The sequence below is a fragment of the Ornithorhynchus anatinus genome, chromosome 4 (genome assembly GCF_004115215.2).
Source record: "Ornithorhynchus anatinus isolate Pmale09 chromosome 4, mOrnAna1.pri.v4, whole genome shotgun sequence".
Classification (NCBI taxonomy): domain Eukaryota; kingdom Metazoa; phylum Chordata; class Mammalia; order Monotremata; family Ornithorhynchidae; genus Ornithorhynchus; species Ornithorhynchus anatinus.
In genome coordinates this window covers 32,015,309-32,041,007 of record NC_041731.1, presented here as the reverse complement: position 1 = coordinate 32,041,007, position 25,699 = coordinate 32,015,309, and the positions used below count along the sequence as shown (strand labels likewise).

Sequence of the window (25,699 nt, the reverse complement as noted above, 5' to 3'; positions counted from 1 at the left end):
TAACTCATGTATTCATTCAATCACATTTACTGAGTGTTTATTATGTGCAGAGCACTGCACTTAGAGCTTGGGAGAGTACGATACAACAGTAAACACATACATTCCCTGCCCACAACAAGCTTCACTCACTCACTCACTCACCCTTCCACTCCCACCCTGCCCGACCTGGCATGAGGACTCACCCTGGCCCAGCCGGAAATTGATTTTTTGGGGATCGTCCATCTCTGCGTAGGATGTGATGCCTCCAAAGCGGTCCTGTGCCCACTGAAGGAGCTGGCTGCCGTTGGCGAGGTAGGGCAGCTCGGTGTGGGGCGGCTGTGGAGTTGAGGGGTACAGCAGGGTAGGATTCTAGGGAAGAAGCAAGGTGCAAAGTGAGATTTCTCTCTGTCAATGGGGCTCGCAGGGCCCATGCCCAACCCAGGGTCAGAACCTGACCGGAACAGTGTAGTCCAGTGCTTGGCACAAAGAAAGTGTGTGATACGGTCCACTGATTGACGAGTAAGTGGGGAATTGGACAAAGGATTACAGTAAAGGTGGAGATGGCCGCAGGGCATGGAAGCAGGAACACTCTGAGGGGAAGGTTACTGGAAGGGAAGGTGAAAGGAAGGGGGGGGTTGATGAGCCTGCTTCTTGAGGAGAAGGTTTTTTGAGAAGCAGTGTGACCTAATGGATAGGACCTGGGCGGACCTGGGTTCTAATTCCAGCTCTTCCACTTGTCTGCTGTGTGACCTTGGGCAACTCACTTCACTTCTCTGTGCCTCAGTTTTCTCATATGTACAATGGGGATAAAGATCCTGAGCCCACTGCGGGAGATGGATTGTGTCCAACCTGATTAGCTTGTATCTACCCCAGTGCTTAGTACAGCGCCTGGCACAGAGTAAGCATTTAACAAATATCAGGAAAAAAAGGGCCGAGGGGTGTCCGACTTTAGCACAGCTTTCATGAGGAGCCTGCTGACAAGTCATTCTCCATGGCCAGTGAGGAGCGAATGAGAAGAAATGGGATTGAATTGCAGCCAGGGAGATTTTGGTTAGATATAAAGAAGGACTTCCTGGTTGTTGGGAGATGAGACCTCAGAACAGGCTTTCCAAGGAAGGTGGGGAGCGTCTGTTCTTAGAGAGCCTTATATAAGCCCAGTGGGGCCCTTCTTTGCTGGTTAGCTATGGGTTTACTTGCCTGGAAGCAGGAGCTTTAGACAGCCTTTAGAGGTCCTCTCCTGAGTGAGAATTCTAGCTCTAACCCTGTCAGCCTTAACCTGTCCCTATCTGCTCTTATTAACCCTTGTCTAATCCTTAAGGGCCCCCATTCGGCCTCCATCTCTCTCTTCTCCCCCACTCACCCGGCCCAGCCAGCAGCCTAGAGGGCAACCCCAGGAGGTGGAGAGATGCGAAGATGGAGGAAACATTAAGAAATCTTTGCTCCCTGGGCCCCTCCCACCCTTCATCTCTGCCTTAACCCTCTCGTTCCCACTTCCTGAGGACCAGCTTCCATCCCCTAAATTATTGATTTATATTTATGTCTGTCTCTCTTTCTAGAGCATAAGCTCGTAGAGGGCAGGGAACATGTCTACCAACTCTGTTATATTGCCCTCTCCCAAGTGCTTAGTACAGTGTTCTGCACACAGTAAGCACTCGATAAATGCCACTGACGACGATGATGATGAGATGCCTTGCTGTCCCTGCCACCCCAGGGCTGACCTGGCCTATCCGTCCTCCTGGGAGGAGAGAGCAGTCCAGCCTTCCCAGCAGGAAATCTGACTCAGCATTCGGGAACCTCACCCCCTCATACCCATCCTGGCCCGGATTGGGGCGAGGGTGGGACCGGCAGAGGGGGACCCCGCTTGGGTCCAAGGGGAGGGCTCTGACACCGGATGCTTGCATCCCGCCCACCCCCGCCCCGCCCCGATCTCTGACCCCTCTCTAGTGAGAGGAGGAGTGGTTGCTTCGCAGGGAGCAGGGTCGGGGTCAGTCTCCCGCCCGGCCCTGGTGCCAAGCTCCATCAGATAGCGGCCACCCCCGTCCCCACCATTGTCTACCCGGGGTATTATTAGCTGTGGAGAGGAAGGAGCTTGGCTGGACCTGAAGAGCCGGCCCTTGTGGTCCCGGTCGGAGCCAGCGGCCGCCACAACCTTCCTGCCCGGGACCCAGGTCCTTTTCAAGTCCTTTGCGTCATGCCCAAGGGTCCGGCCGGTTTGGGGCTCAGATCGGGTGCCAGGCCCGGCCCAGGCTGCCAGGGAGTGGGGATAGTGCCAGGGGGCTCCCCTGGGGAGTGAGGGTGCCAGCGGGGGGCTGCCCTCATCAAGGAGAGCCAAGTCTAGAATGCCGCTGCCAGCCCTTTTTCTTCTCAGGTTCACTTTGGCGATCTCCCCTGACGGGACCCTCTGCTCCCAGAAGCCACAGAACTCAGCATTCGGGACCCAGAGGTGCTCTGCCTGCTGTCTGTGGGGATCCCCTAGGCCCCGGAGCCAGTTGGGGAAGGGAAAGCCTGACCCACCTGGGGAACTTATCGGTGCGGGAGAAGGAAGCTACACGGTGGGCCTGGCCACACCTAGCGCCTCACTCACCATCCACCCCAAGGCACCCCGAGCTTCCCCGCCATTCAGGGGATGTTTAGTGGTTTTGGAATGGCAGTTGAGGCACTGACCCTGGGACCAGCCCACAGAAAGCTGCAGACCCAGAATCTCCGAGCTTACGGCAGGGGGAGAGCCTGAGTTTGTGCAGGAGAAAATGGACACCAGGGGCTGCCTCTCGTGGCTCTCTCCAAGTCAGCTGCAGCTGCTCGGCTGGAACCTGGGGCAACCACCGAGAGAGAGAAGGGAGAGGTGAAGCGGGTTGGGGAAGATGGTTGCAGCACAGGGAGAGTTGTGGGAAGAGGGGGAGGGGGAAATGGGCTCCTAGCTGCTCCATGAACTGGCCTGGCTCTAGGGTCAGAGGAGATGGCCAGGCCAGGGGGTGGTAACTGTAGCCCTTTTGGTTTTGAATTGGACCCAGTTCTCCCACTTCACAGAGGGGGATCTGAGGCCCAGAGATGGAAGGGGCAGAGCTGTCCCCTCCTTAGACCACCCAGAAGCCAACAGCTGTCGGGGTCTGGGGGGGGGGGAGCATGCTAAGAAGCAGTGTGGTCTAGTGGATAGAACGCGGCCCTGTAAGTCAGAAGGATGTGAGTTCTAATCCTGACTGCCACTTATCTGCTGGGACCTTAGGTAAGTCACTTCATTTCTCTGTGCCTCAGTTCATCTGTAAAATGGGGATTAAGACTGTGAGCCCCATGTGGGACATGGACTGTGTCCAACCTGATTAACTTGTAACTACTTGAGCACTTAGTACAGTTCCTGGAACATAGTTAGCACCTTTCAAATACCATTAAAAAAAAAAAGATGTGGGGCCTTGTTTCTGAGAGGAGAGAGCAGCGGCAGGAGGAGGAGGAGAAAGAGGGCGAATAATACCAGAAAGGGACAGATGGAGGATGGTAAAGGCAGACAGACCCAAAACAACCCAGATAGGAAAAAATTGAGACCAAAAGAGATAAGGTCTTCAGTCCAAGGAAAAAGAGATTGCCAAGAAACAAGAGGCAGAGACAGGGAGATACAGGGAGTAATGAAAAAAACCAGAAGACCAGAGAACGATGAGGCAGAAAGGCAAGAGATGAAAAAAATTAGTTCCCGCCTACAGCTCCCTCTCTCCCTCGTTCCCAGACTGCTCTCAGAGCACTGGGGGAAGGGCTGGCCATGCGGCATCTTGGCTTTGATCACCCAGGCTCAGGACCCCCCACGAGCAGACAGCCAAAGAAGGTCGGCGTTGGTTCCAGTCATTTCTCGGCAGAGGAAGTGAAGGAAACAGAGGGGCCTATCTTATACACAGTTCCGGGCTGGGAACTTGGGTTCTGTCCCTGATTCACTAGGTGACAACTCTGGGCCTTAATTTCCCCCACTGGAACACGGAGCAGGCATCCCAGGGTCAGGATGGGGGGAGACAGGCACTCCAGGGACCGTGAAGGGAGGGTGCCCATGGTGCCTGGGGGCCTCCGGCACTCACATAGGACAGGCTGAGCTGGATTCCTGGTGCCTGCAGACGGAGAGAGATGGCAGTGTTGACGCTGATCACCAGATGTACCTCCCGCCGCTGGGTGTCTTCTGACTTGATTTCCAGCTTCAGTTCAGACATCTGCAGGAGGGGGAGGGGGAGAGCAAGAGATGAGGAGAAGAGAAAAGGGATTCTGTTATTCCTGCTCGGTGGCTTGAGGCACACAGGATCAACTTTTCAAAATGGGAAAAGAGGGCTTCAGTCTTCCGTAGCACCATTGATTCTGCAAGACTGCATTATCCGGGTTACCTTGCTCTCATCTCTGAGCCCCATTAACCAATGGGCCAGAAGTATTCTCCCAGGACAAGGATCTCAAGGACCAATCCCCTCAAGGGGAAAAAGGAGGGAATTGATTTGCACTAGAGGATCCACGGGAGTCAATGGTGAAGAAGGAACAGGATAGCTGGTTAAGATGCCTGTGTCCCTCAGAGGGTGAGGACACTTGGCCGTGGGTGGAGGATCTGAGGCTCTTTCTTAGGGCAGAAGGGGCAGAATCTTATGGAATTATCTTCATCAGTATTTACTGGTGACTCCCTGGTGCAAAGTACCTGCTCAGCCCTTGGGTGAGAGGGATGGGAAAGAAGAAAAGACACTGTCTCAGAGGACAACAGGACTGCACTCTGGGCAACCCTCTGGCATCCCCACCTGACACTCACAGTGTCTCTGTGCCACAGGACAGCCCACTCTGTCTCAGTCCTCAGACCCTAGCATGTGCAAATGTGTGCTCGTGTGTGTGTGCGCGCGCGCGCGCACACACACACACACACACACACACACACACTGGATAATTGAGGGTTGAGAACCTGGGAGGATATAGGTCCAAGACCTTCCAGAATCATCAATATGCAAAAAATTAAACAGTAGCCCACTCAGGGTTTCCAGATTTCTACTTTCATAACAGAAGTCAAACATTCGTAAATTTCTAAGTACACATATGGAGACATATGCTCCCACACATATGTTCACAGATAATTTCCCACACAGGCACACACATTCTCCCAACCCCCCAAGCATGGAAATTCACATATCTCTATCCTTCCCAACCCCACATACACTCTAACACACCCACATTCATTCTCAACCACATAAATCCCTTACATCCTCACACGGAAACACACTCACCAACTTCTTCCCAGTTTCCCCTAAGGTAGGAAGCCAGCTCTACCCCCTTAAGTTAACTCATTTACTCCCCAGCTCCCCTGGCTCAGTCAGGGACCAGCCAAGAGACATGATTTCTCAGGTCCTTTCTGCTCCACTTCCATCCCTTTCCCTCATCCTCACTCCCTGGGCCCCGGGGTGATGGCATCAGACCTGGGTCCCTCTGCTGGGAGTTGGGAGGACCCAGGCCCTCAACCCAGGGCTTCAGCCTCCGTCTGACCCTGGGTTGCTTGGCCGCGTGGGGCCTCAGTTCTATTTTTGCCTCCGTGTTATGCAGAAGCCATTGTTTGGAACCTGGGCTGGGGCGGGGAGGTGGATTCTACCTCACAGTCCAGAGTGAGGGGAGCCACTTATAGAAAGCAGTTTCCAGGAATTCTTCCAGGCGACGACTCTCCCCTCCCTCCAGTGCTGGCTGGGAGTCAGCTGCCTGCCCGCCTGCCGCTGCCCTGACCCCGGTATCTGATTCTTCCCTGCAAACTAACCTGACTGTTCCAGCCCAGCTGCCAAGCTAACGCAGTATCCGAGCTGCTTTCTGGGGGCACTGGTGAGGAGGGGCTGTGGAAGGGGAGGCTAGTGTCCAGGTCTGAGTCCTCCTTTAGCCCCGTGACCCATCTCCCTTTCCACATCCTGAAGACTGTCAGCTCTGTCTCCCAGGGCAGGAGGGAAAAGGAAGGGGAAAGCGAAGAGAAGGAGGAGGAGAAGGAGGAGGAGGAGAAAAAAGAAGAAGAGGAGGAGGAGAAGGCAGGCGAGATCAAGTGGCATACCAAAGATTACAAAGATGAAGGTGAAGAGAAGGCAGAGGAAGATGAGGACGAGGAGGATGAGGATAAGGATGAGGAGGACAAGAACAAGTATAACCCAGACTGCACACTTTGCTTCTCTAATGCCAGTATACTCAATGTACCTTGATCTCTTCTATCCCTCAGCCACCCTTTCGCCCACATCCTGCTTCTGGCTTGGGACTCCCTCCCCGTTCATCTCTGACAGACCCCACTCGCCCCACTTTCAAAACCTATTGAAGGCACATGCCTAGAGGCCTTCCCTGACTAAGCCCTCTTTTCCCACTCCCTTCTTTGTTGCCTGATTTGTTCCCTTTATTCATCTCCACTCCCAGCTCCACTACACTTACGTATGCATGTGTAATTTCTTTATTTATATTAATGTCTGTCTCCCCCTCTAGACGCTAAGCTCATTGTGGACAGGGAATGTGTCTGTTACATTTTTATATTGTACTCTCCCAAGTGCTCAGCATAATGCTCTGCATCCAGTAAGCGCTCAATAAATACACTTGATTGATTGACGATGAGGATGTGAGGGTGAGGAAGACAAAGGGGACCACCTGAACCAATGAAGTCAGAGAAGCAGGTTCAGCTGCTGGAAGGGTCCCAGGGCTAGACAGCCAGTGGGGCAGAGGTTCATTCAATCTTATTTATTGAGCACTTACTGTATACAGAGCACTGAACTAAGCGATGCCACAGGGGTGCCAGGAAGTGTCAGAACTTAAGGGCCTGAGTTCTCAGGGGTGGGGAAGAGCAGGGCCAGGCTACGAGGCAGGCAGGGACTCTGTTGGTTCAGGAAGAGATCAGATCCCAGTGGAGTCAGGAACACGAGAGCACCTGTCTGCCCAGAGTCCTGAGTTGGGATGCTTTGAAGCAGGAGTCTGTCCATCAGATCCTGTCACCCCCGAGCAGCCTATGTCCCTCCCTGACCAGAGCAAAAAACCAAGGGCTCTGGAGCATAGCCAGTTGAACTGGGAGTGCAACCTTAGCTCCTGGTTGCAAGTTCAATGGTTCCTGGTCTCTCCTGGCCCTGAGCAGTGAGTACCTGGCCACCATCCTGGACCAGCTGACCCTCAGACACCCCAACATTCCTGTCTGGCCAATGGGCCCCCAAACCTATCAACCCTGGGAGATAGGAGACCCAGTTCTTCTTGGGCACTGGACTCAGGGAGTACTTTGGCCCAAGAGAAGCCACAGGTCCACTGGCCCAGACTGCCCAGCCTATCCTGCCTCCTTGGGTCCTAAAACCAGAGGGCCAGTGACGGGCTGAAATGCTAATTCCTTGGTTTGTGGGGTGTGCATAGAGATTCCAGGAACTCAGTCAACTAGCCAGAGCCAAAGAGCTGATCTGTCTTTTCCACCCAAGGACTTCTCATTAGTCATAGGGTGACCACGGTGGGGGGGGGGGGAGGATGTTATACTGGCAACACAATGGGATTTATGGAAAGAGCTACCAGCTGTGTGGGGTTGAGCAATTTCTGTTGTGCAGCAGTAACTGGACCAATTAGCACACCATTTTAAAGATTCCGGGAGATGAATGGCGCCTAGCAGACTCTTGGAGATGGAGGAGACAGACAAGAGGAAATTGATCAGCAAAGGGAAGAGAAGAGCCTAATGGATAGAGCACGGGCCTGGGAATCTGAAGGACCTTGGTTCTAATCACAGCTCTGCCACTTGTCTGCTGTGTGACCTTGGGCAAGACACTTCACTTCTCTGGGTCTCAGTTTCCTCATCTGTAAAATGGGGATTAAGACTGTTAGCCCTGTGGGTGACAGGGACTGTGTCCAACCCGATTTATCCACCCCAGCACCCAAGCACTTACAGTGCTTGGCACATAGTAAGTGCTTAACAAATACCACAATTAAGAGCTGGCTGTCAAAGAAATCCCCTGAGAACCCATCGCCCATTTCTAGCAGAACCAGAACTAGGAGACCCAGCCGGCACCTTGACTGAAATCTGCCCGGAAGGGGGTTGGCACAGTGAGTTATTGTTTGCAGTTTCTGGGTTTCTGCCTTCTACTGACTAAAGTCTACAACAATCGTATTTATTCATTCATTCATTCATTCAATAGTATTTATTGAGCGCTTACTATGTGCAGAGCACTGTACTAAGTGCTTGGGATGAACAAGTCGGCAACAGATAGAGACGGTCCCTGCCGTTTGACGGGCTTACAGTCTAATCAGGGGAGATGGACAGATGAGAACAATGGCAATAAATAGAGTCGAGGGGAAGAACATCTCGTAAAAACAATGGCAACTAAATAGAATCAAGGCGATGTACAATTCATTAACAAAATAAATAGGGTAATGGAAATATATACAGTTGAGCGGAGGAGTACAGTGCTGTGGGGATGGGAAGGGAGAGGTGGAGGAGCAGAGGGGAAAGGGGAAAAAGAGGGTTTAGCTGTGGAGAGGTAAAGGGGGGGTGGCAGAGGGAGTAGAGGGAGAAGAGGAGCTCAGTCAGGGAAGGCCTCTTGGAGGAGGTGAGTTTTAAGTAGGGTATTTATTTATCCACTAAATAAGTGGTAAGTGGTAAGTGGTAAGTATTTATCCACTGCAGGGTACTATACTAAGCACTTGGGAGAGTACAATATAACAGAGTTGGTAGACACGTTCCTTGCCCTCACTGAGCTTATAGACTAGAGGGGGAGATGGATATTAATATAAATAATAAATTATGGATAGATACATGAGTTCTACGGGGCTGAAGGAAGGGTGAATAAAAGGTGAAAATCCAAGTGCAAAGGAGATGCAGAAGGGAATGGGAGAAGAGGAAATGAGCACTCAGTAGGGGAAGGTCTCTTGGAGGAGGTAGGTATATCTACATTCATAGACAGTCTTTTGTAATGGCCATGGACCGTTCCTCTTGGCTCAGTATTAGGGAACTGGGCCCTTAGAGGATGCTGAAGACTTCCAGCTCTAGTTGATGGAATGGGGCTCAGTCTCAGAGTGGACTCGTTGACCTTGGGGCTCTGTCTGCCTCTGAGGTTTAGCATCAGAGGGCAGTGAGTGAGCATGTACAGGTGAAAGGGAGAAGCAGAGTGGCTTAGTGGAAAGGGCATGGGTCTAGGGGTCAGACCTGGGTTCTGATCTCAGCTCCATAATTTGCCTGCTGTGTGACCTATGCCTCAGTGTCCTCCTCTATAAAATACCTACTCTACCTCTTAGACTGTGAGCCCCATATAGACAGGGATTATATCTGATTTGATTATCATACATCTAACCCAGGTACTTGGAATAAAATACTTAACAAATGCCATAATAATTATTAATTATTATTATTACTAGTAGTAGTATTGTTTCTTACTCATTCCAAATCTGGGGTCCTTTATTTGGGCTCAACTCTTCTCCCCAAGGCTCTCAGCTCCCCCAATCTGCCCAGCTCCATTTTCAGTTTCATGACCTCTCCCGGTCTCTGATGATAATAACTGTGGAATTTGTTAAGAAATTACTCTGTTCCAAGTACTAAACTAAGCACTGAGCTAGATTCAAGGTAATCAGGTGGGACCAAGTCCCTGTTCCTCATGGGGTTTATCATTCACTCAATCAGTCAATCATATTTGTTAAACATCTTTGATGGCCAGAGTGCTGTATTAAGTACTTAGAAGATTATGAAAGAGTTAGAAAGCTTGATCCCTAACCTCAAAGAGCTTAGTGGGGGAGACAGACACTTAGAGATGGGGCAGCAGTAGAATACATAACATTTACATCTAAAAACTACAGGGGTTAAGGTAAATTAAGTACTTGGTGGCATGGTGGAGCTGCATGACATTTGGAAGAGTGGAGATTTCTTGGTGAAGGCCTCCTGTGGAGATGTGATCTCAGAAGGGCTTTGAAGATAGGGAGAGCAGTGGTCTGCCGTATGTGAAATGGGAAGGAGTTCCAGGCAGTGGGGAGAAGTGAGCAGGAGTTTGGAGTCAGGAGAGAGGAGAACAAGGCCCAACGAGGAGGTTGGCTGGACAGGAATGAAAATGGAGCACTGAGGTTTACTGGGAGAGTAGCTAGGATAAGAAGGGAGGATTGAACTTGGCCCTAGGGGCCACACAGAGGACACAGAGGCAACACATAGTGTATTCCCACCCCTCCCTTGCTCTGCTCCATTGACTCCCATCTACCCTGCCTCCCCTCCAACCTCTACGGAGATGGGGGATGCCTCCGAGCCCCCAGGGTGCCTACCCAGGAGCCCCACCCCGAGTCCCTCTCATGACAGGGCCCTACCTCTTTTCTCCCAGGACTCTGATGGAGTCTGACTCCACAGAGCCTCAGCTCTCCAGGACCCAGGGCTGATGGACCACAGGCTGGGGGCAGCTGGAATCAGTGCCAAAGGGAACAGAACATTGGCCTCCCTTGCTGCCTCAGCTCAACCACCCCCTCAAATGTACTCCAAGCCTTACCTCTGCACCCCTTTGAGAACCCAACCTGCCCGCCCCCAGTGCAAGCCAATCCGGCACCCTGGCCCCAGGGGGTGGCAGGACACCCTGGTAAACACTTTCCAAAGGCAGCCAGAGAGGTGTGGCTGCCTGCTGAATGGGCTGTTCCAGAAGATCAGAGGAACCTGGGAGGCCCCAGGCCTGACTTCCTGTCTCCTGAGGAGCAGGAAGTGACCCTTCTGTCCACTGCTCCTGGAATTTGGGCTCTGAGGATGCCTCAAAACTGCAGGACAGACTCCCCAGATTTAAGTCTTCCTGGTCCCCACAGCGGGGGAAGAGGAGGGAGAGGGGAGGATGAGCCTTCTGACCGGCCTTTCCTGCCAATTGCTCTTTGACTCTTGCCCTGAACCAGGACCAGGTTCTTGAAGGTTCTTGGCCCTGTTTGTTTTCTTTGACATCTGGGAAATCTGAGGATTGTAAGGCATCTCCTGTACGGGAAGCAGGATGGGGAAACTGTCTCCTTTAGAGAATGACTAATGTCTGAGGGATGGGGGAGGGAGGCCGGATGTCTTTCCTCACTTGTGACTAGGGAAAGAGAAATTATCCCAACTCCCTTAGGGGAGGACTGTGTGTTGGGGGCTGGGGTGGGGGGAAGGAGGAGGCAGAGGCAGAGGGGATGGAGAGGGAGTGGCCTCTGAGTTCCTTGGAAGAAGAAGAAAATCCCAATATGATGTCTGCCATCCCCACTTGGTTTGCTCTGAACTGGGATTTCTGATCTGGGGATTGTTCTGTGAGCCCCTGGCATGTCCTGCTGCTCTGTCCTCCCTTTCCCCCAGCAGAGACCTCCACCCTCCACCCTCTGTACTCAGGGAGTCTGAACCCCTCCAAGACCTTCATTCCTCAGAGATTCCTCCACCGTCTCTGTCCCCTTTATCCCTCTTTCCCTCCTATTTATCCACTCCCCTAATCCCCAACAATCCAGCTCACATGCTGTGCCCTTCTAAAACCAACCTGCTCACTGTTGGTCACCCTTGACTCTCTCGCAGTCACTCCTTGCTCATGACCTCACTCCAGCCTGGAAGACCCTCCCTCTGGCAGACCACCACTCTCCCCATCTTCAACGCTCTACTAAAATCATCTCTCTGCCAGGAAGTCTTCCCTGGCTAACCTCTCATCTGCCCACCCGGTTCTCCCTTCCTTCTATGTTGCCTATGCACTCATTTTGTACCTCCTAAGCACTTTAATGCTCACCCAACTCCCACCCCTAGAGCACTTAGGTTCATGTCATACTCTATGGCTTCCCCTCCCTGTTATGTATTTTAGTGTCCATCTTCCCCACTAGATTGTAAACTCCTTTGTGGACTACCAACTTTCTGGGTCTCTCCCAAGTGCCACCTGAAAACTCTCTCCTTCCTCACTTCCAACAAACCAAACCCTCCTTGTCTCTTAAGCCTCCCAAAAAGCCACCTTCTCCAGGAGGTCTTCCCTGATCAATCCTCCCACCTTCCCATCATGCCTCTACCCTCAGCCGCCTTGGCCTTTATAGATTTATTTGGTTATCTGTGATTGCCACCTTTCTCTATTGGTAATTATTATTTAGCTGCACTCTCTTTTCACTATAGTTTGGCCAGTGTGACTTGCTTGCTGTCTCCCCAAAATGTGGGCATCGTGCCTTTTCTGTTGTTTACTCCCCAGGTTCAGAACTCTGTCCCCATTTGCCACTCAGTTTGTACTGGTGATGATGATTGGAGAAGTGTGATCAACTTCAAGCCCAAGTTGGCTTGGAGCCAGGAATTAGGACTCCAGGTTCCATTTTCCATTGGCTGGTGTTGAGATTCATCCATTCAGTCATATTTATTGAGCACTCACTGTGTGCAGAGCACTGTACTAAGCACTTGGGAGAGTATAACAGTAAACAGACACATCCCTGCCCACAACGAGTTTACAATCTAGATGGGGAGACAGGCATTAATATAAATAAATTACCTTTCCCAGGACTATCCCAGTCTTCCCGCTTTTCTTTCCCAGTCGCTCTCTGGAATTGTCTCTGATCCTTTTCATCCCCCAAAACTCTTCCCTCTAGCATCCTCCCACCCTGCCTCCACTCACCCCCATTCACCTCCCCTCCCTGGGATCTCTCTCTGGAGGCCTCAGAATGAAATTTTGGGGTTAACATTTATCCTGGTAGGGATCTTGATATGAAATGCTACCCTAGTGCCCTTTGGGTGCTCCCACCCTGACAGAGACAACCATCCAGCAAAGACCCATTTCCCAGCTGGGAGGAATTCTACTCCCAACCCAAAACCTGGCTGTGCTCTGGGGGTAACAGCAGGGGAGGAGTGAGCATCCTCCTGGACCTCTGAGCCCCCGCTTCGGGAAACTCACCTTTGAGAACTTGAGATGGAGGACGTGGACTTCTTGGGCTGAGTCTGCAGGGCCCCGACTGGCACAGCCACTAGGAACCAGGCCAGTGGTGTAAGTCACTTCCCCACGGTGAGGGTCCAGAGGTTGCAGGTCACAGCCCATGGTCTCCATGGGATCTGCAGGGAGAAACACAGCTGCAGAAGTTAAACACACCTGATTCATTTTCTTTCCTCTTCCTCCCTGACCACTGGGGCCAGGGGTGGTGGGGACCAGAAGATTGCCAAAAAAAAAAGAAAGCTGAAGGGGAGTGAGAAGGAAACCTGGGATGGACCCCTTGGGTCCTCTTCCCAATTCTTTTACCATCTTGTTGACCTGCAACTCCAGTCCTCAGATTCCCTATCTCTGGCCCATTGGCTTATACATCGGCTTTTCTTACGTATCGGCTCTCTTCACCCCTACGCTCCAGTTCACATGCTTTACTCCTTCCAAGCAAACCTTACTGCCTCTCACTCTTGACTCTTTCATCTCCTACACTTTCGCTCTCATCTTTCTCCCTGCCTGGAACTCCTTCCCATGTCAAATTCAAGAACCGCAGTTCTCCCCTCCTTCAAAACCCTCCTGAAAGCCCACCTTCTCCAGAAAGCCTTCCCAAGTTAGTTTCCCCTTCCCTAGCAGGCTATACCAACAACCTCCTCAACCTGAATTGATTTACAGCAACTAGAGTACTTATATTAATCTATGTACATTACTATCAATCAACTTACCAATCTATTCCTGCTTCTGGGAAAGATTTACTTCTAGTTTTATTTATGTTTTATTTCTGTTTTCCCACCTCTGCCTGTCTCCAGTTTAGAGTGTAAACTTCCTGAGGACAGGGACTTTGCTTAGTACAGCGTTTTGCACATGGTTGGTACTCAGGAAATGTTATTGGCTCAATAAATGTTGCAATGATAATAAATAATTGTGGTATTTGTTAGGCCCTTACTCTGTGTCAATCATCATACTGAGTGCTGGGGTAGATACAAGAACAACAGGTGTTAAGTGGGGTTCATGGTCTAAGTAAGAGGGAGAATAGGTATTGAATCCCCATTTTGTAGATGAGGGAACTGAGGCACAGAGAAGTGAAGCCACTTGCCCAAGGTCACACAGCAGGTGTGTGGTGAAGTCAGGATTAGAATCCAAGTCCTCTGGCTCCCAGGCCCGTGCTATTTCCACTAGACCACATTATTTCCCTACTTCCCTGGTGACTGACGGGATGAAATGATGGGTAGGTAGAGCCCAAACTCTGGCTCCCTCTGGCTTCCGAAGCCTCTGGGGGATGCAGATGAGATAACTTCACCCTCAGCAGCAGCAGAAACCCACAGATTCCACCAGGACATAATGATTGCTCCCCCATCTTAATCCCAGATTCCTGGGTAGTTTCTAAGCACTCCCACTTCCCAACCTCCAGAAGTGGCTACAACCCATACCCACCCCTTTGACTCTCCCGATGCCACAGGGGGAATCCCGATTACCCCTACCCCTGAGAGCGGCCAAGGAGAAGGCCAGAGATGGAGAAGAATTTCAGCTTGGCGTCTTTTCTCGAAACACTTGGGGGTCAAACATCATGGAGCTCTGTTTTTTCCAAGCCGCTCCAGGCGGGAGCTCTGGCCGCAGCTCTGTTTTGAGTGAGGAAGAGAAAGCAGTCCAGTGGCCAGGGTTTCTGAGAAACCAGACTACACCAAATCACAACCAGACATTGGCCTCAACTTGAAGCAGCCGGGCTCTCTGGGAGTCCAGGAATGGAAGGTTTGACACCCAAAGGAAGGGGTCTGAAGGGGGGGTCCTCCAGACTCCCATTAATATAAATATTACTTATTTATATTTATGTCTGTCTCCCTATCTAGACTGTAAACTCACAGGTGGCAGGGACTGTGTACTAACTCCATTGTGGCGTACACTCCCAAATGCTTAGTGCAGTTCTCTGCAAACAAGAAGCTCTCAAATAACACTGAGTGATCAATTGATTGAGTACATCAGAGGGGGCAGGATTGCAAGATTCAAGACTCTTCGGCCCCTTAAGGAGGCGATGCAACCACCTCTGGGGTGGAATGGGACACCTGGATGAATCTTTCAACCACACCTCTAATTCTAGAGTAAAGCCTGCCTCCCAATCCCCATTCTCACCTCCCAGGTGGAGAATGGCTTCAGCCTTTAGGAGACTTTGGGGGTCCTGAAAGTCAAACCCCCAACTTTGCCCATTTAATTATTAATAATAACTGTGGTATTTGTTAAGCGCCTATCATGTGCCAGACTCTGTACTAAGTGCTGGAGTCGACACAAGATAATCATGTTGGACATAGTCCCTGTCCCACTTAGGGTTCCCAGTCTCAATCCCCATTTTATGGTTGAGGAAACTGAGGCATAGAGAGGTTAAGTGATTTGCCCAAGTTTTCACAGCAGAAAAGCGGCCCAGCCGGCATTAGAACCCAGGTCTTTCACCCGAGCCCTGGTCCCCAGATAAGAACGGTGACTGGAATGGAGAATGAGGGCCAGGGACAGACTTAGGGACCCCCAATCTTTTCCCGGCTTGAGGCAATGTTGGGGGCTCTTCGCAGCGGTGGAGATATTCAACTTCTCCCAGACTTCCAGGAGCCCCTGCCAGAGCTCCAGGGACAACTTTCAGAGCCAAGGAACTCTGTGCTGCTCCCAGGAGAGGAAACTGGGTGCAGAAGCCAGTTCTAGGTGGGGTGGGCAGGGCCCGAGGAAGAACTAAGGCACCGCCCCGGCCCTCCAGATGCTTACTGTCATGGGGAGACCGACAAACACAAAGAGCCAAACCTGACAGCAAATGTAAAACTCAAGAGCCTCGAGCTGCAAAACATGTAGGAGGTCAAAAGGACACAAACAGCAGGAACACACAAGTGAATGAAGGATTTCCAGAGGCTTTCACAAGAGCAGAAGGCACTCTGCGGATCCCCTCAGCACTGTACTCGTCCGCTCAACTGTATATATTTCATTACCCTATTTATTTTGTTAATGAAATGTACATCGCCTCAATTCTATTTAGTTGCATTGTTTTTACGAGATGTTCTTCCCTTGACTCTATTTATTGCCATTGTTCTTTGTCTGTCTGTCTCCCCCCGATTAGACTGTAAGCCCGTCAAACGGCAGGGACTGTCTCTATCTGTTGCCGACTTGTTCATTCCAAGCACTTAGTACAGTGCTCTGCACATAGTAAGTGCTCAATAAATACTATTGAATGAATGAATGAATACTTTATTCCCCTCCAATCCAATGCATCAGGAAGAAATGCGAATGACCCAAGTGGATAGAATACGGACCTGGGAGTCAGAAGGACCTGGGATCTAAACCCAGTTCCACCACTCATGTGCTGTGTGACCTTGGGCAAGTGACTTCACTTCTCTGTGCCTTGGTTTCCCCATCTATAAAATGTGGATTAAGGTCGTGAGCTCTATGTGGGACAGGGACTATGTCCAACCTGATTACTCTTTATCTATCCCAGCGTTTAGAACAGTGCCTGGCACATAGTAAATGCTTAACAAAACAACATAACAACAAAAAAAGCAAATCTTTCCTGGTAAGTGCGGAGGTGCAAAGTAGGCAGGGATTTTAGCCTTGATGAGGACTGGGAGGAGACAGGCTTTGAAGGACTAGTAGGGCTTTTAGACACCATTTTGAGTTTCTTCAGCCCTACTTGGAAACTCTCAGAGTATTTTAAAGAGAACTGGGCTGAGCAACTCTGGTAGGCTAGAACACACAGCTGAGGAGGCCATCATCCTTCCCCCCCGGGAGGTGCGGAATCTTCAGCCTGGAGACAATTTGGCCCAGCCAGAAGCTGGGAAGAATCTAGATAAGCCCGGCATTGCCGGTGAATGAGGAAGCAGATTGCACGGTTCTGGAAAGGAGATGGGGGAAGCGAAGCTTAATCAAGGGACTGACCGGCTTCCTCGGACTCCCGCTTCAGAGAATCACCTGGCTTTACACCCATGGCCTGAGCTGGAGGCCAGGAGCCAGAAGAGAGTGAGGATGGTGGCAGGCAAAAACACCCATCCCTGACCATTCCTGTGCCAACTCAGCTATGGGCTTTGACGTCTCCCGTTTCCTCTTCCCCTGGAGGATCGCCGGTCTGGAACTAGAGATGCTTACGTCAATTGGAGCCACTCATCAGCTCCTTCCTTCCCGATTCCATCCTGCCTCAGGAATTTACATGATGTGTTTCATCTCTACTAGGGAACAGACAAGAGAAAGGGGGCTTCAGTTGCAGCAGGAGAGACTGAGTGCAGACCTCAGGAAGGACTTCCTAGCTGTAAGGGTAGCAAGAGCCAAAAAAAGGTTATTAAGCTTGGAGGTGGTGGTGGTGAGAAGCAGTGTGGCCTAGTGAATAGAGATGGACATTAGACAGAACTGTGAATGGTCTAGTTGATAGATTTTGGGCTTGGGAGTCAGAAGGACCTCGGGTCTAATTTCAGCTCTGCCACTTGTCTGCTGAGTGACCTTGGACAAGTCAGTGTGGCTCAGTGGAAAGAGCAGGGGCTTGGGAGTCAGAGGTCATGAGTTCGAATCCCGGCTCTGCCACCTGTCAGCTGTGTGACTGTGGGCAAGTCACTTAACTTCTCTGTGCCTCAGTTACCTCATCTATAAAATGGGGATTAACTGTGAACCTCACGTGGGACAACCTGATTACCCTGTCTCTACCCCAGCGCTTAGAACGGTGCTCGGCACATAGTAAGCGCTTAACAAATACCAACATTATTAATTCCCTCATCTGTAAAGTGTGGATTAAGACAGATCCTCATGTGAGACATGGACTGTGTCCAACCTGATGATCTTGTATCTGCCCCAGCGCTTAGTACAGTGTCTGGCACATAGTAAGCACTTAAATACCATTTAAAAAACCCCCAAAGAACTCAACCCACTCTCCCAGGGGCCCAGAGCTTGGAGGCAAAGAAGACTCTTCCCTACAGCTTGACATTCTTATGGAGGGATTTCGAGGGATGGAAAGAAAGCTTTAGGGTTCTCACTACACGGATTAGGATTGGAATGGGTCACCAGCAGAACTTGGGAGATCTAGGACCTTGGGGTTCCATGACCATCTTTCGGATGGAGGAGGATGGGGGAGATTGGGAGTTGGGGCTGACCAAACGAACCTTGAAACCCTGCGAGTCACAGAAAGTGTCCCTGCTGCATTTAGGTCTTTCTGATTGAGGTGTGGGCTAAGGATCCAAGCACAGAGGGCACTTTTCAAAGCCACAAAAGAAGCATAATGCTGCTAGGTGTTGTGGGGAGGGCAGGGTAAACACTCAATACATCAATTAATCAATCAGTGGTATTTATTGAGCACTTACTCTGAGCAGAGCACTGCTCTAAGTGCTTGGGAAAGGAAGTTCTGGCTTTGGGGATGAGATTTCTGGTTTTAATTTCCACTGCTCTGCCACAGACCCTTCAGCTGGCTTTGCTCTCCCAAGACTAGGCCTTTATTTCCCCTTGGCTCCTGCCCCATTCTCCCAGTCTTTGCCCACTTCTAAACTAATAGCAATAATAATAATAATAATAATAATTGTGGTACCTATTCGGTGCTTACTACGCTCCAAGCACCATGCCCAACCCTGGGATAGATATAATACAATCAGATCAGGCACAGTCCTTGCCCAACTGGCTCAGAGAAGTTAAGTGATGGGCCCAAGGTCACACAGCAGGCAAGATATGAGTGCTTGGGGCACTAGGGGTAAGCTGAGCTAGTGGGTCCGGCTGCCCGGGCTGTCAGTCAGGTGCAGGAAAAGCAGGGGGGTGGGACTGGGAGGAGCAGAGGATGTCCAGACTGTGCCCTGGGCCCCCGCAGGGACAGACAGGAAATTCAGAGCTAGGAGAGGAGAGAATGGAAATTTACCCTACATGGGGCCAGAAGGGAAGAGGAAATGCAGGCCCCTACACCTCGAACATCGCAGGAATGTGGCTGGGGGCGGGGGAGCCCAGAGAGAAGGAGGGTGGAGAAGGGGAGACTGCTTAGATGTTTGTGTCTCCATCTTGTCGCGCTCTCTTCCTGTTTTCTTCGAGATCAAAGCCGGGTTCTGGGGCACCGGTCTCCCAGTCAGCCGCCGTGGTCTGGCGGGGGCACCTGGCAGCCTCTCCTGACGCGAGAATTTTCTCTCCAGTCCTTTCACCCGCCCTGCCCCCGTGGCCTCTCCCCCCTCTCAGAGTCCTTCCCTTCCCCAACACAAAATGGCTGCCCCCCCGGTCCCCCTGCAGGAAGAGTTCTCTTTCCTCCCTCTGCTAAGTTCACCGGGGCAACAGGGCCTGATCTAGGGGCAGAAGTGAAGGGTTGGGAGGAGGACAATACTGCGGGGCCTCTGTGGTCACCTGAAAACACCTGGGGAGCAGTCTCCAAGCCATCCCAATGGGGCCAGAGCCCAGGGCTCTCCCTTGATGCAGTGGTCCCTCCACATCTATTGTCTACACTTCCCTCTCACCATAGTCACCACCGGCAGCCCCATGGAGAGGAAGATAAACAGCCGCTTATCTGGGGCCCTCAGGCCAGCCTGCTCTTCCCCTTTGCTTGGTCACCTGGTCCCAAGCCTGACCTCCCACCTGAGGCCTCAATGGTCAGCCGCCCTCTGTCCTCCCATCCGCCTGATGGAATAGGCACATGGCAGGAGCGGCACGGCATGGCCTACTGTGGCTTTCCTAGGGCAGACAGTGCTAAGATCTTCTGCCAAATGTCAACCCTGCCCCTCGCTCTACTTTAATGGGGAACACCCTGGCGCTGGTAGCCAGTGGCCTTGGGTTCTAATCTTGACTCCATTACTGATGAGTTCTGTGACTTTGGGCCTGATCACTTATTTCCTCAGTGCCTCAGTTTCTCCCTCTATAAAATGAGGAGAACAATCCTCGCCCCTCCATGACTCCCAAATCTATTGGGTGGACCAATGCCAAAAAGGCAGTCTTACCCAGAGGTAAGGTCTCATTGCCTAGAAATACAAGTTAATATTATTAAGGACACAATGCCATAAATGATAATAATAAGAATTGTGGTATTCGTTAAGGGCTTACTATATGCCAAGCACTCTACTAAGCACTGGGGAAGATACAAAATAATCAGGTCAGACACAATCCCTGTCCTTTATGGGGCTCCCAGCCCAAGAGGAAGGGAAAACAGGTATTTAACCCTCATTTTACAGATTAGGAAACTAAGGCCCAGAGAAGTTAAGTGACTTGCCCAAGGTCATACAGCAGGGAAGTGGCAGAGCTAGAATCAGAACCCTAGTCCCCTGATACCCAGGTCCCTGTTCTTTCCACAAAGCTACCACCCTTCTTCCTGCATCAACCTAATGGACTGATGGCTTTTAGGAAAACCATCTATCGGGTTGGTTACCTCTGGATCATTCATTCTAATGTTGATGGATGGACTATCTAACATCCCAAACTTCCTTCCTCGATATCCCTAACTTTCCCTCTAGGAATCCACTGTAGATCTTTGGTCCATGAAATTTATTCACATTCTTCTACAACCTGCTGATATTTTTGGTCTGTCCCACTTCCCGTGAAAATGGATACCACGTGCTGACCAATGGCCAGGGGAAGTGTTTCCTTGTGTTTGTTCCATAACAGCCTCTCAAACCCCGTCGGTTGCTCCTTTGCCCTGGTGCGATGGGGCTTGGGGGACAGTTCTGTGTCTACCCTGACCGCAGCCTGATCGAGACAACTTGGTTAGAGCTCAGGGCTGGGGACCACGGATTTGATGTGACTTTGGTCAGATGCCAGCTTCTCTTTAAGCCTCAGAATCCTCTTCTCCCTTGGTTTGCTTTTCCTCTCTCAGAGTTCCAGAATTGTTGACTCCCTCTAGACTGCAAGCTTATTGTGGGCAGGGAATGTGTCTACCCATTCTGTTGTACTGTACTCTCCCAAGTGCTTAATACAGTGCTCTGCACAAAGTAAGCGTTCAGTGAATACCACTGATTGACGGATTCCTTGCCTGAGCCCAATGATGAGACTCTGATGTTGGCTCAGTTGGAGTCAGGGAAACTCTGGAAGGTAACTTGGCGTCTGCTTGTCTTTCTCTGGCTTAGGGGTTTGCCCTCCTTCTGTGGATTGTTTATTGAACATCACAAACTTCACCTCGTTCATTCATTCAGTAGTATTTATTGAGCGCTTACTGTGTGCAGAGCACTTACTAAGCACTTGGGAGAGTATAATATTCATTCATTCAATAGTATTTATTGAGCGCTTATTATGTGCAGAGCACTGTACTAAGCGCTTGGAATGTACAATTCGGCAACAGATAGAGACAATCCCTGCCCATTGACGGGCTTACAGTCTCAACAAACAGACACATTCCCTGCCCACAATGTGCTTAGGTTTCTCAGGAAACGGTCCTGAACCCAAATTGGTCTCCATGAAATCTTGGCCCAGAAGAAATTATTCAAACCTGGGAGATTTGGCACTATTCTGGGCATGTGGGGTGGAATAGGGATATCTCTATTAGGGGTTCCTGGGGAGGCAGGCCAGGTCCTAGCTAGCTAGTAGCTAGTTAGGGAGGCAGAATGGTCTAATTCATTCATTCGATCGTATTTATTGAGCACTTACTGTGTGCAGAGCACTGTCCTAAGCACTTGGAATATACAATTTGGCAACAGAGACAATCCCTGCCCAACAACGGGCTCACGGTCTTAAAGAAACAGCACAGGCCTATGAGTCAGAGGATCTGGGTCTTAATTCCAGCTCTGCCACAAGCCTACTGTTTGACCTCGGGAAAGTCACTTAACTTCTTTGAACCTCAGTTTCCTCATCTGTCAAATGGGGATTAAATTCTCCTCTTTTCTACTTGGACTGGGAGTTCCACGTGGGATGGGAACTGTATCCAACCTGATGGCCTTGTAACTACCCCAGTGCTTAGAAGAGTGCCTGGCACATAAGAAGTGCTTAATAAATACCATCATTATTATTTGTAGTACTAGTAATAAAATTTATTGAGTGCTTATTTTGTGTGCAGAGCACTGGGAAGAAGTATACTGGTGGGAAATAGACACAGAGCCCCCCAGGCCCTGGAAGCCACTCACAGAGCCCGAGGGAGGTTAGAACAACCTCTGAGTTGAGATATGTTTCCTCATCTGTAAAATGGGGATTCAATACCTGTTCTTGGAAAATGAGCCCCCCCTCTTAGACTGTGGATCCCATTAGGGACAGGGCAGCGTGGTCTAGTGGAGAGAGCACAGGCCTGGGAATCAGCAGGATCTGGGTGTAATCCTGGCTCCACCACATGTCTGCTATGTGACCTTGGGTAAGTCACTTCACCTCTCTGTGCCTCGATTCCCTCATCTGGAAAATGAGGATTAATACTTTGAACTCCATGTGGCACAGGGACCGTGTTCAACCCGATTTCCTCACATCCACCCCAGTGCTTAGAACAGCTCCTGGCACATGATAAGATCTTAAATACCACCATTATTATTATTATTCCAGCACTTAGCATAGTGGCTGGCACATAGTAAGTGCTTAACAAATACTATTTAGACCGTAACATATATCACAAGTATCATTATTCATTCAATTGTATTCATTGAGCACTTACTGTGTGCAGAGCACTGTACTAAGTGCTCAGGACAGTATAATATATTGTATAATATAAAAATAATGTAAACAGACACAGTCCCTTCCCACAGTGAGCCTTTATCTCACACGGCCAAACAACCAGGCACGGAAACCCATCTGATGGAATCAATCCATCAAGCGAGGAACACTGTACTAAGCGCTTGGAAGAGTACAATATAACAATGTAACAGTCACAGTCCTTACCCACAATGAGGAATGAGTATCAAAGTGCCTTTCCATCATCCCCCAGGCCAGAGGAGCGCCCACCACAGACTTGGGGTGGTCAAGTCCTGCAATCCACCTGCTCCTCTCAGAAAGCAGAGTTCCAGCGGTTAAAACCAGAAAAATCACTGTCTATTTCCTGTTCTCCTCCTGGCTGCTGCCCCAGTCCAGTCCCTGTAAAATCTGGGAATTACCAGGAACCCAGTTCCCGCCACATAGCAGATCTGGTATAAACACAATTGCCTCCCCTGGCTCAAGCTCAATCGATCAATCGGTTGTATTTATTGAGCGCTTGGGAAAGTATAAACTCACTGTGGGAAGGGACCGTGTCTACCAACTCTGTTATATTGTCCTCTCCCTAGCACTTAGTACACTGCTCTGCACACAAAAAAAGCTCAATAAATACAATTGATTCATTACAATGCAACAGAGTTATGTTCCCAGCACTCAAAGAGCTTACAGTCTAGAGGGGGAGACTATACATAAGAGCTGGGAGAGGGGGGGCTGAAGGTGGAGTGAATATCAAATGCTGAAAGGGTACAGATCCAACTGCAAAGGTGGCACAGAAGGGAGAGGGAGTAGAGGAAATAAAGTCTTAAGTCGGGGAAAGTCACTTTGAGGAGATGCAATTTTCATAAGGTTTTGAAGGTGAGACAAGTGGTGGTCTGCAATATGTGAAATGAGAGGGAGTTCCAGGCCTGAGGGGGTGGTCATAGGGAAGGCATGAGATAGGCAAGATCAAGGTACAGTGAGTAGGTTGATGTTAGAGAAGTGTAGGCTGAGTTGTAGCTGGAACTCATTAGTAATTAGGCTGGAGAGAGCTGATTGAGTGCTTTAAAGATGTCTCTGCCACTCTATTTCTTCATGATATTGTTTAAGTGCTTACTATGGGTCAAACATTGTTCTAAGCACCGAGGTACATTCAAGTTAATTAGGTCAATTTGTATGTTGTATTTTCCCCAAGTGCTTGGTGCAGTGTTCAGCGTATAGTTAGTGCTCAGTAAATACAGCTGATTGAATAATTTACAGCCAATGATAAAGACTTTCTGTTTTGATATGGAGGTGGATGAGCAGCCACTAGAGGTTTTTGAGAGAGTCATGGACTAAATATGTTTTAGAAAAATGATTTGGGCTGGATTGGAGAGAGACAGGAGTCGGAGTTTAGCAAGTAGGCTGATAGAGTAGCTGCATAGCCTAATGGATAGAGCATGGGCCTGGGAGTCAGAAGGGCCTTGGTTCTAATCCCGGCTCTTCCACTTCTGTGTTATGACCTTGGGCAAGCAACTGAACTTCTCAGTGCCTCAGTTCCCTCATCTGTAAAATGGGAATTAAGACTAGGAGCCACACTTGGGACAAGGACTGCATCTAACCTGATAGCCTTATATCTACCCCAGCTCTTAGAACAATGCGTGACATATAGTAAGCGCTTAACAAATACCATTATTATTAGTCGACAGGATATGATAAGTGCTTGGATCACCGTGGTAACAGCTATTTGAATGGAGAGACAGGAGTGGAATTTAACCTACATGGATGTCATGTAGGTAGAACCGACAGGACTTGGTGACAGATTAAATACATCAATCCCAATGGGGCCCGGGACATTCCTGCTTTCAGCCAGCAGCCACAATGTCAGCTGCAGGGGAGGTTGTCCCGGACTGGGCCATTATGTAATCATCAGATAACGGGACCCAGCTGGGCCAGCAGTGGGGAGATCAGATAAGAAGCCTGTTTATTTCTGTTCTTTCTTGCTTTTTTGAATTCCCACCCTGGCTCCTCCCCATCCCCCCCCCCCCCCCCCAGCTCACCCCGACGGATGCAGACGAGAATGGGGAGACAGAGAGTTTGACGCCTCGTCCTGTCTCCCTCCTGATAGGGTGTGGGGGGAAGGGCAGACACAATCCAAACAAAGCAAATAACAATCGGCCGGGCATAGGGTGGCAGCGTGGCACCGGGCAGACATGCAAGGGGCCAGACAGGAGCTGTCTGATCACAGCTAGGGCCTGGAAACCCCTCTGGATGGCACACGGTGGACGGACACAAATCATATTAATGATCCATGAATGAATCCAGGTTTCCAGGTTTCCTTGGCTGGCCGGGGGTGGGCTTCTGACAATCTCTGTGGTGGGAAAGAGTAAAGGTCCTTATGGGGAAGGAGGGGTCCGAGGCCAGGGCTGATCGATGCAGAGGCTCAGAAGAGTTAAACCCAGAGTTTGAGGGGACCTCAGCCAACCCCCAGAATCATTCCCTCTCTTTACCTTACTGAAATGTCTCCTATTTGGAGGTGTTGAGAAGATGGCATTCCTCCCTAAATTATCTCCGTAAGGTGGTCCAGGCAGGGAGCCAGGCTCTCAGACGGCTTTAAATTGCAGAGAATGGAACAACAGGAAAGAGAAACCTACTTCTCCCCAGCTCTTCCTTTGAATAAGGGAGACAGGTGCTAATCACCAGTGCTAATTTTCACCCCTCTGGCTCATTATGTACCCCACCTTAACTCCCCAGCAGGAATCCTGTTGATTTCCTGGTTTGGAGAGGGCAATTTAAGCAGATGGTGAATAACCGAGGGAAAAGCTTCTTCCATGTTTAAAAGTACTTTGGATGATTAGGTGGAGTGTCAAAAATCAATCAATGGCGTTTTTTGAGCGATTACAGTGTGCAGAGCACTGTAGTAGGTGCTTGGGAGAGTACAGTTCAATAGATTTGGCAGACAAGATCTCTGCCCACAAGGAGCTTTCAGTCTAGAGGGAAAGATAGAACAAATTATGGATAGGGAAATGGCAAAGAATAAGGATTTTTTAAATGGAATTTGTTAAGCACTTTACTATGTGCTAAGCCCTGTTCTAAGCACTAGGATAGATGCAAGCTAATCAGGTTAAACACAGTCCATGTTCCATTTGGGGCTTATGATCTTAATTCCCATTTGACAGTTTGAGGGGACTGAGGCACAGAGAAGTGAAGTGATTGGCCCAAGGTCACACAGCAGACAAGTGGTTTATCTGGGATTAGAACCCAGGTCCTTCTGACTCCCAGGCCTGGGCTCAAACCAATAGGCCATGCTGCTTGCTGTGGAACTGAGGATGAGGTGAACTCCCTTCTGCGTCTCCCCTGACACCCCACTCCCCAGCTCTATAGCACTA

At 50.2% G+C, this 25,699-nt stretch overlaps 1 protein-coding gene across 2 annotated transcripts in view; it reads right to left on the bottom strand.

Annotated features, from left to right (window-relative positions):
• The window catches only part of ENG (endoglin), a 46,163-nt gene that overhangs the window by 16,999 nt on the left and 3,465 nt on the right, over positions 1-25,699 (bottom strand). The window contains exons 1-4 of one of the 2 annotated variants that reach the window (XM_029062084.2): positions 24,821-24,893; positions 12,774-12,928; positions 4,035-4,163; positions 183-348 (exon numbers count right to left, since the gene is read on the bottom strand). In XM_029062084.2, the coding sequence (XP_028917917.1) occupies positions 183-348; positions 4,035-4,163; positions 12,774-12,923 (445 nt within the window). In that variant the 5' untranslated portion in view covers positions 12,924-12,928; positions 24,821-24,893. Of the gene's footprint in view, positions 1-182; positions 349-4,034; positions 4,164-12,773; positions 12,929-24,820; positions 24,894-25,699 lie in introns of those variants that run through there. The other variant, XM_029062083.2, reaches the window with a different exon arrangement.